Here is a 9823-nt window from a genome sequence, read left to right as displayed (position 1 = left end):
TAGTTTCATTAGAGAGAGAGAGAGAGAGAGAGAGAGAGAGAGAGAGAGAGAATACTAGCACTAAAAGTCAATAGTTTACAAACTCTAAAATCACTTCCTTGCTCATAATCCTAAAAAATATGCATAAAATTTGAAAATTTTGAAGTCAGATGTACGCGAAAATTGATCATATGGATGGGGGAATGAATAGATTGAAACCCATTTCAATCCCAATCCATTCGCCAGTTCTACTGCAAAATGGAAAAAAAGGTTGAAGTTCCTGTGGAGTGATCATGTAATTTGCCACATAGAAGGATAATTTAAAGAATTCATTAATTTAATAGGAAGAGCATAGCTAGTCAACATTCACTTCATCATATTGTATACCAAAACTTATTTAACTCTCATGCATTGGTATCTTGCCTACGCCTCTTTAACAATCCAATCGTTTTTTAAAATTTAGATCAACAATGAATCTTCAAAGCTTTATATTGTTATATGACCAACTCTTATTGAGTTCAAATTTCACAAGAAGTTAAGACATTAAAGACTTGCCTATACATGAGAATTTGAATCTTTACTTATCTACTGCTCGCTAGACAATAGATCCGATCTACTTAACATATCATGGTTGGACATACCACCAAATTCCTCCTCCAAAAAATACTCATAACTAAACACGAGCATTCCATGGAATGAATCGTGCAAATCCAAAAAATGCAACAAATTTATCGCTATTTTATGTCATCATCAAAGAAGATTGCAAGTCATGAATCATGAAATGGTTTTAAAAAGGAATTTGATCTTAATATTTAATATAATAATTTTACATTCTTTAACAGATTGAGGTGCAACTACCAAGAAAATGCAGGTCATATTATGTAATATGATGCATTCATTTCTTCATATTTTGTATTTCTATTTGTATTTTTTGTTGGATTGTCTAAATGGCACCTTTATAGGTATACTTAGAACATGTAACTTTCTTTTGATTATCATTTCTCTTATTCCGATAATTCTTCTAGCCTGGATTAAAAAAAAATAAAAATTGAAAATATTAAATATCCTTCTTTCTTACAAATATCAAATAGGACTATCTAATCAAACCAATGTTAATTCAAAACAACGAATGTTCCCATTCTTGGTTCACTAGGGTTCACGCATTCTCGAGTTCCTTAGAGCACTGGCTTGTAGCTACAACTTGAAAAGCAGATGCGAGGAGGTCAGTGAATCGACTCCTATTCTATGAGCGTGTTCATGTGAGTAAAGTCGCATTGGGCAATTCATTAGGGAGAAAAAAAAAAAAAGAAGGGTTTGCTTGCAGTGAATCGGCTCCCGGTTTGAAGAACGGTTGATTCGGTTGGCCGGTCGGATTAATGGTACACGTAGTTCTCACTTCTCAAGATAAACAGAGAATCTAAAGATTGACTAGAAGTCATAAGAGAAGAGCTTTCAACGTAAAAGACGAAACATCTTAGTAAATCCTTCCATTCAAGCTTGAATAGTTGTATCTGATCCTTTTAAATTGTAGTGAGAAATTCCATTTGGGTTTGCTTGTAGCGCTGAACATTCCTTTCCTTCTGGGTCTCCGCGGACCATTTCAGGTGAGCTTTCTAATATTTTTCTGATCTTGTTTCTGGAGATTTTTTGAAAATCAGTGATTTCTGGTCTCTGAGTTAGTTGTATCAGTTAACCCATTTTGAATAATATTATTGTACGTGTCTTATCCAGATAGAGGAACCATTTTGAAATATTTTGATGTTTCGGTTCTTCTGTTTGACAGATTAAATGGCCTTTAAGTGGGTTTCTCTCTAGTTTGGAAATAAATCTGAGTCATTTGCAGGAGGACGAATCTGTTTTGTGTGTACCTAGATGGGTTTGAAACCCTACCAGAAGATTGCCTTGATTTTGTTTCTGGGTTTTGTCTATGGACATTAAGCAAACCCTAAGCGGGTATGTTTGATGTTATTCATGATTGGCTAGAAGGTTGTCTCTATGTGTAGTTGGACCTTTTTCTTTTATTTCAGATCCTTGCCCTAGAGTTTTGTTTTTATTTCTTGGACGTTTGTGATATCATAGCCGAGGAATTAATTGAATGTGAAAAATTCGTTGCTTTTGCCATTTCAGATCTCGATATTTTAAGGAAGATTGATTGAGGTTCTGAACACTTGAAACCAATCCAAGTAATATTTCTGATGATTCTGAGATCTTGTGATCATTAGGAACGAGTTGGTGTCTTTAGACTCTGTTTCTCTTTATTTATTTTGCTCTGTAAGGTGAGATGGGTTCTATTCAGAATATGGTGTTCTATTGCTGTGTTGCCAAGGGAAATCGAATCCTCTATGCGTACAGCTGTGGTGACCCTGAGATTGACAAATTGGCAGTTTTGTGCTTGGAAAAGGCTCCTGCCTTCCACACCTGGTATTTTCAGAGTGTTAGGAAAAAGACTTATGGGTTCCTAATGGAGGATGGGTATGTATACTTCTCTATTGTGGATGAGAGTCTCGGAAATCCTGGGACCCTTCAGTTTCTGAAACATGTAAGAGACGAGTTTAAGAAGGCTGCAAAGAGCAGTTCAAGGGGCAGTATTTCAGGTTCGAATTCAGTTCGTCTTCAAGAACAATTGGTGCCAGTTATCCGCCATTTGATAAACTCATTGGGGAAAGTCTCGAAACCCCAATCTGATGGTGGAGGGATGCCTGAGATTCCATCATCACAACATCCAGGGCCTTCACCATCGCCAGAAAGTGGTCAAACTGAAGTTGCCACATCTACTAAGGCTCCATTGCTGGGGAAGTTTAGCAAGCAAGAGAAGAAGAAAATGAAGGATCGTGTTATTGAGGTTAGAGACAATACCTCTGAGGAGCACCGTAAATCTACGGATCGGGAAATGAAGGATTATGCGTCAACCATTGAATCTGATAACCATGGTGTGGTGGTATCTTCAATGTCAGTACAGAAGGGTTCAAGCTCAACAGATCTACAGCATGCTCGAGATAGGTGGCGGCGCCAAGTCTGGATTGTCATTGGTCTTGATGTACTTGTGTGTTTAATTTTATTTGCACTTTGGTTAGGGATTTGTGGTGGCTTTCAATGCATTTCTGGTTAGGCATTCCCTCTCTCTGTGTCAACCTTGAGTTCAAACTGAATCCCTATCCTGAATCGCAGTCTTAATGCATCTGTCACATAGCATCACACTCTTACATGTGAATATCTGCAAAATTTTGGGCTGGCTTCTCAGAGAATTGAACCATCGAGTATACTGATAGAATTTCAAATGAAGGGGACGTTTACTTCAAGGTATGCTTGACATCTTATATGGGGTAGCATCATTCCTTGATATTTCTTTGTACAGAGGTTACATAGCCTTTATTAAATGTATATCTTTGTTGTGGCTATGTCCTTTGAGTCAAATTATGATCTCTGGGTTGGGCTGTTCTTTGGTCGCTTGTTATACCAACACTAGGTTCTGCAATCTTCAAATTACATTTTTGTTTTTATTCAAGCATACCTGGTGGGTAAATATGAATGAATTCTAGTGCCTTTTGCATGCCACTGTTGTACTTGTCTGTGTATATATGCATGGCATTTATTTTAATGAATGAAATTTATAATGTTCTTATGCAACCATTAAAGGTCATCTATGAAATTAATATCTTCACAACTGAGGTGGGTATGAGTGTAAGTTGAGATTGGCTGTTAGTTAAAATGCGTTTAAAACGTGGTTGCCTTTTGTAACCATTTAAAACGCGTTTTTCCGTATGTCTCTATGCAATGCGGGAAAAAAACAGGAACGGCCCAAAAAACCGTTTAAAACACGTATGCGTATTTTAAGGGTAAGATAGAAATTTTACCATACTAATTAGGAGGAAAAAAAAAAACCATTCGATAGGGTTTATTTTTTCCCCAATCCTCTTATTCCTTTTAACCCTACTTCTCCGTCGGTCAATCTAAGAAATCAGAGATTTAGACTTTCAGAGCTCCTTACCCTTCTCCTCCGTCGGTCCTAGAATCAGAGAAGAGAAGAAGAAGAAGAGACAACTCGCAAGTTGCAACTCACAACACATCGATCGAAGAAGACGGTGGCAGTAGCAGTAGCAGGCCGTTGACAGCAGCCGATCGAAGGAAACCCTCTTCTTCTACCTCTTCCTGACCGCATTGTAGCTGGTTAGAAATCAGACAGTAGCAGTAGCAGGCCATCGATAGCAGTCTCAGAGTAGCAGACTAGCGGAGTGGGGACTGTGGAGTGTGGACTCTGCAATTTAGACAGTAGCAGGTCGAAGTGAGTAGCAGTCAACAGCGGCCGACGGCACAGCGAAAAAGGGTTAGAAATCAATTTCAGATTTCAGAATAGCCCTTGCCAGTCGCCATCTGAAAAAGTAAAAGATCTCACCGTCCTCTCTTTCTTTGTCAAGGACTAGGCACATTAGAAACATGTTTACTATATATTCTAACTTTTAATATTCACCTCAGCTCTGAAAATAATCTCTATATATACCAAGCACTTCTTTGCCCAAACATGTCCCTTCTCTTGCCTTATCATTTTAACATTCTTAGGTGGGTTCCCTTGAGAGAGAGAGAGTTCTCTGTGTGTATGTGATACTCTCTTACAACACACATATTTTTGTGTTTGATTCTCTCTTCCTAGCTTCTTTCGTTCTGTGTGTGTGTCAGTTTGAGAGAGAGAGAGAGAGAGAGAGAGAGAGAGAGAGAGAGAATAACAGTGAAGTGAAGCAAGCAGGATGGGGTTTGGTTGCTGTATGAAGGGAGCAGGTTACTTGACTCCCATTGAAGCCATGTCTGGTCCAAAAGAAGCTCTCATGTATGTAGCATGCATCTATTCAGGTAATTAACCATCTTCTTCATAGATCCTGTAGTATTAGTTGGTTGACTACCTACATGATGATCCATTGTGATATGTGCATGAATGTTTGATGTTGTTGTGGTTTAGAACATTAGATGCAGGTGTACAGGTAATAATCTCTCAAATTACATGAGTATATTGCCATTTTTTTTGTTTCGTTTTTGAAAACTACACGTTTAATACTTGTACTGTTCGTTTTGGTCCGTTTGACGTTCCCTGTTTTTTTGACCGTACTGTTCATCGTTTTTATCTGTTTAAAACCCGTACTGTACGTCTCTGTTTTTTTTCCGTTCCCGTTTTGACTAACAGTGTCCCAATCTGATGCTAGAACACTCTCAAATAGGGCCATCTTCATTAAATAAATCTCTTTTGATGAGCATTTAGTACAAGATGCATATGTAGAGAATGAAACAGATTATCTGGTGTAGTTATGCAATGTACAGGAAAAAACCTTACACTAGGTGGTTAGAAAATGGTCTGATCATGTTGATTTGTTGGTATGGGCGTTAACTGAAATGTTATATATCCAGTTGCAGATTGATACTCTGGTTGCATTAGTCGTTACAAATTTCACTGTCCCAGACCGAAAGGGTTGCTGAATGGTTGAAAGCAAATTTGCTCGAGGAACAGAAATCGCTATTAAGCAATAAAATCCATTCTTTGCATTCTCCCAAAGAGAGGGAAGTAGTTGCACCCATGACACTTTGCTCAGAGTCTAGTCCTTGAGGATTAGAGGGTATATGTAGAAATGGACAGCTGGGAAATCTAAGGGAATGTGTCAATATATAGAATAGTTTGCCAAAAAATTAATAAAATTAGATAGGGAGTCTTACCTATAAAACAACTAGTTGCATGTTGAATGTTGAAAGTTGAAAGTTGAAAGTTGAAAGTTGAAAAACATTATTTGCACACATCCCACAAAAAAGTGTAAATATCACATGTGCATTCATAAGGAAGACATAAAATAGATTTGTAGTGGTGGTTAAATTTCAGATTGAGATAACAAAATTTCATATGGAAATGGGTAAATCAAGAGAAGCATCATTTATTGAAAAGATGAAAAGCTTGAGCTGACAGTGTAAAGTTTGAGAGTGGCAACTTTGTGCAAATATTATCAAGGAAGAAAGTTTTCTGTCAAGGAGTGTGGCTTTCACACCTGCACCCTTGTGTTTGCCTCTCTCCTCTCTGTAATGACCTCCCTACCTCCCATAGATTGAATGAAAAGAAGGTGCTGATTTGTTCTCACACAAGCATAGGAGCCATGCTCCCGGACAGAGAACACTTCCCTATTTATCAAATATAAAGACTAACTCGAACGAATCTCTTAATATTGTGTGGAAGTAGGACTTGCTCCAGGCTACGACTCATTGGTGAGATCAGTGCATTTCCACCTACACATTTCTTTCAGCTAGTGAGTCCTAAGGTCAGCTGTAAACCTAGCAGACTGGTTTCCTTTGCAAGGTTATAAAACCTTTTATATACAAATTCAAAGTTATTATGGTTGTAGCTTATGATCCGAGGTTGTTTGAAACAATCCATGGATGTTGAATCAAGTTTTAGGGTATAGTTTTCCTCAAGCCACAGGCCTTCATCGCGGTAGGATGGGTGCTGAACTGCCAGGGAATAATCAAGGGTATTTTGAACCTCCAGCAAAGAGGAGGGGAAGGAGTAATAATGACCCTAGATTATTGGGCGTTTCCTTCACCCATTCACCATGAGTGAAGCAAAACTTATTCCGAAGTTTTAAAACACTAGATACTACATGTGGAGAAATTTCAGAGTTTTGGAGCTACCATGGATGAAGATTCTTCCCTTATTCCCTTGATGGAATTTCTGCAACTGAGTATGAATATTCTGAGATGCACCATTATCACCATGAAAGTTGATTAGGCAGTCCCATGAGTGCAAGAACCTGTAAGTGAAATTACAGAACTACTCACTTCCACGTTTTTCTTTTTTTTTGGTTTGCTCCAAGACTTTGGCTGTCAAAAGCTATATCAAAGCTTGAAAATCCATCTTGCACTGTCTTATGGGAAGTGGTCTAGCATTGGCATAATACTCAGTCATGCACTTGCTATTAAAAACCATGGGTTGGCTTTGATTATGCTTGTCTCTTTCATTTGATATTTGTAAATGTATTGTATGATTATGCAGAGTACCTGACAAATATAACGAGTAGCGAGGAGAAAAAAATAAAAAGAGTATTACATGATTATACAACCATCGTCCATTTCAACCTCTTCGCAATGCAGTGGCGGAATTCAATAGATTCTGCCGTGAAATTTGGGTGATGAAAATTTATGATAGAACATTGATAATTTTGTTGGTTGATTTTTCTCGTTGCTGGTCATATGTATAGAACTAACTTCGGGGTTGGGCACAGTATGAAAGATCTTTTAGAAGCATATGTTCCTCGGGGCATGTTAAAGAAGATTAAACGGCTAAGTGAAAAAAAGACAGTCATGTATGGTCCATTCTCTTTGATTTCTTAGAACAGATAACCTTTAAATGAGTCTCTTTTTTGGAACATGAATTGCTCAAATCTCACCATATTAGGACAGTACAGTCACACACACACGACCAGCTATTGCTTAGTTACTGTTGATGCTCCTGCAGTTCTTTCGAATCTCTCCCCTGGATCCTGTCAACGGAGAAATATTTCCCATCTTAATCATGGATTTTGCGAATTGCTCAAAGAAAAGTTCATTGTTCTCTGCATATTTCTTCGCCAACTCCATTGATTCTTTGTTCTTTGTAAATAGAACTTCATCAGAACTTAGCAGGCCCTTGTAAGCCAATAGGTTTTTGAAGTAGTAATTATCAAACTTCGTTGGGCTGACATAGTCCAAGAAAAACAGGTTCTGGTCACCACCAGATCTTGGGCAACTGGGTAGCAATTGTGTGGCATATGATTGGTCAAGTGTGTAGTCTGGTAGACCGTTGCCCGTCTGGTTGTAGAGCCTTTGCCTGAAGCTGGTGCATCTTGAATATCCGATCGTGTGGCTTCCTGCCATCGCAAACCATTGGCATTAAGACCCTCATGTTATGAATTATTCAATCCAAAAGCTTAAGCTATTAGGTGTACTGGTGGTGATGCTTAAAATGTCTATAAAAGACATCAAATTTACCTGAGAGTGCAACAAGATCAACAATGTGGAGCCCTTGGAGCTTGAATTTAGTAAGGATGGTACGGAATGTGTTGTTTGGTGCAGGAATGTTGTGGTTAGAACCACTTAAGCTTGCTCCTCCAGAGTCTCTTCTTCCCAATGGTACTTCCCAGGTAGGACCACCAGTCTGCATAAACTCATAACATCTCATCTGGGTCAGCTCCTAGAATTATGATATTTTGTGGAGAGAAGAAACTCATGATCTGGGTTCTTACCAGTACAGTGGAATCTCTAGCAGCAATAGCCAAGATATCAGCACAGGACACAGTTTCTGGGCATTCCTTCTCCAGAGCTGATTTTATCTCATCAATGACTTCAAATCCTCTTGCTGAGTTCCTGTTTGGGTTAGACCCCTTCTCACTTATAATGGTACCAATGCTATCTAACAGAAGAGATCCATCACAGCCCTACAACTCCAAAAACAGATATTAGGTTCAGTAAGAGAAGAAATGTATAAAAGAAATAGAGAAAGGTGTTGGGAAAGAACCTTAACAAAACAGTCATGGAAATGTAGCCTAAGCAATGAAGCAGCCATTCGAGGCTCTTTTGCTACAGCTTGTGCTACGACCGACTTCACAATCTCCTGCGCTTTGGGGCACGACCGGTCATAAAACTGTGGATAGAGGTAACCACCATTGCTCTTCTGGGAGAAGCATAGTGGAACAACGGACAAAATGGAAAGAATCATGAGAAAACTAATCGAGAGAGCCATGGTTTTGCTCTGTTTTCACTTCCCTTGTATAGCACCAAGTTCTTTTATGAAGTAAACCTTAAGAAGTGGAGAAGACTCTCTCAATTCTCCTGGTTGTTTGTTATGAAAGTTATGGGTTTTGGGTATATATATTGAACAGTTTATAGATAATAGTCAAGAGAGAGAGAGAGAGAGAGAATGTGGAGTTGGTAGTTTGCAGCATATCCTAGCTAATGTTTTCATTATCAGAAGACTAAAAGGAATTTCTTCAAGAGATCCTTTCTATGTGCAAGAAGCTGATAGCCTCACATGACAAACTTAAATCGTCAACTCCAAACCCACAAAGACAAACAACCCCTATCAACCCCTTCATCTCCACAACTCAACTCAGTTAAATGGGGTTGGCAACACAAATCATGATTCATCATTTAATAATATTAAAAGTCATTTTTATTTTTTTTTGTTAATTCAAATCCATTCTCACCATAAAAATAATAAGAATAATATACTTTGTTCATAAGGAAAGATAGAGGCTCATGTGGATTGACTGTCATGAGCCTTTGTTATAATAATAATTGATGGTCATTACTTTGTTTTTGATTTTGTCCTTCTTCTTTGTACTTTGTGGATAATAAGATTGCAGGAATGTTTGCTGACATGAAAAGCAAAGATGTGTAGGAACAGGTAGAGTTTGGAGAACTACTTTGTTATGTCAAAACCAACTGTGTTAATTATCTGAGAGATCATTAGTGAGAGAATAATAATTAGCAGTTCATTTAATAGTACATTTTGTTTGAGTTTACCCTAAACACGGCAAACCGATTAACATAAGACGAGGGTGTCCTCCATGATCACAGTCAAACAGATCTCTTAAAAGCTGATTCTCAGAACCCAATACAAATAGGCAGTTTGGTTAACTTTTAACCCCATATTATTTTGTCAATGTGACTTTGACCTGTTCAATTATTCCTTATTACAAAGGATTATAAAATGTCTAGAGACCTTTTTTTTTAGCTAAACTAAAATTTTAGACAGAAAGAGAGATTAATTAACATATTTGTTTGGAAGTAATCCTTGTGTAATCCCAAGCTTTAAAATTCTGATATTAGGATATACAGTTAA

General features: G+C 37.9%; 2 protein-coding genes across 2 annotated transcripts; one reads left to right on the top strand and one right to left on the bottom strand.

The window, feature by feature from the left end:
* Positions 1-1392: 1392 nt before the first annotated feature.
* On the top strand, positions 1393-3529 carry LOC122072727 (phytolongin Phyl1.1-like). The gene is made up of 2 exons (XM_042637113.1): positions 1393-1583; positions 2107-3529. Exon 2 carries the CDS (start codon positions 2261-2263, stop codon positions 3086-3088), a length of 828 nt encoding a protein of 275 aa, XP_042493047.1. The 5' UTR covers positions 1393-1583; positions 2107-2260; the 3' UTR covers positions 3089-3529.
* A 3760-nt stretch (positions 3530-7289) lies between these two features.
* Positions 7290-8806, bottom strand: LOC122072725 (peroxidase 72-like). Its single transcript, XM_042637112.1, has 4 exons — positions 8498-8806; positions 8226-8417; positions 7972-8137; positions 7290-7850 (listed from the first exon to the last, which is right to left on the bottom strand). The coding sequence occupies exons 1-4, from the start codon at positions 8720-8722 to the stop codon at positions 7435-7437; spliced, it is 999 nt and encodes a 332-aa protein (XP_042493046.1). The 5' UTR covers positions 8723-8806; the 3' UTR covers positions 7290-7434.
* Between the last annotated feature and the right edge of the window lie 1017 nt (positions 8807-9823).

This window comes from Macadamia integrifolia, chromosome 3, assembly GCF_013358625.1.
Source record: "Macadamia integrifolia cultivar HAES 741 chromosome 3, SCU_Mint_v3, whole genome shotgun sequence".
Taxonomy (NCBI): domain Eukaryota; kingdom Viridiplantae; phylum Streptophyta; class Magnoliopsida; order Proteales; family Proteaceae; genus Macadamia; species Macadamia integrifolia.
The sequence above is the reverse complement of the archived record's forward strand: the minus strand, read 5'-3'. Positions and strand labels throughout refer to the sequence as shown.

Excerpts from the sequence above, each read along its gene's own strand:
- LOC122072727 (XM_042637113.1), top strand. The coding sequence starts at position 2,261 with ATGGGTTCTATTCAGAATATGGTGTTCTATTGCTGTGTTGCCAAGGGA.
- LOC122072725 (XM_042637112.1), bottom strand. The coding sequence starts at position 8,722 with ATGGCTCTCTCGATTAGTTTTCTCATGATTCTTTCCATTTTGTCCGTT. Across the intron at positions 8,418-8,497 it reads TCCATGACTGTTTTGTTAAG|GGCTGTGATGGATCTCTTCT; the intron begins GTTCTTTCCCAA and ends TTGGAGTTGTAG. Across the intron at positions 7,851-7,971 it reads TGATCTTGTTGCACTCTCAG|GAAGCCACACGATCGGATAT; the intron begins GTAAATTTGATG and ends TTGCGATGGCAG.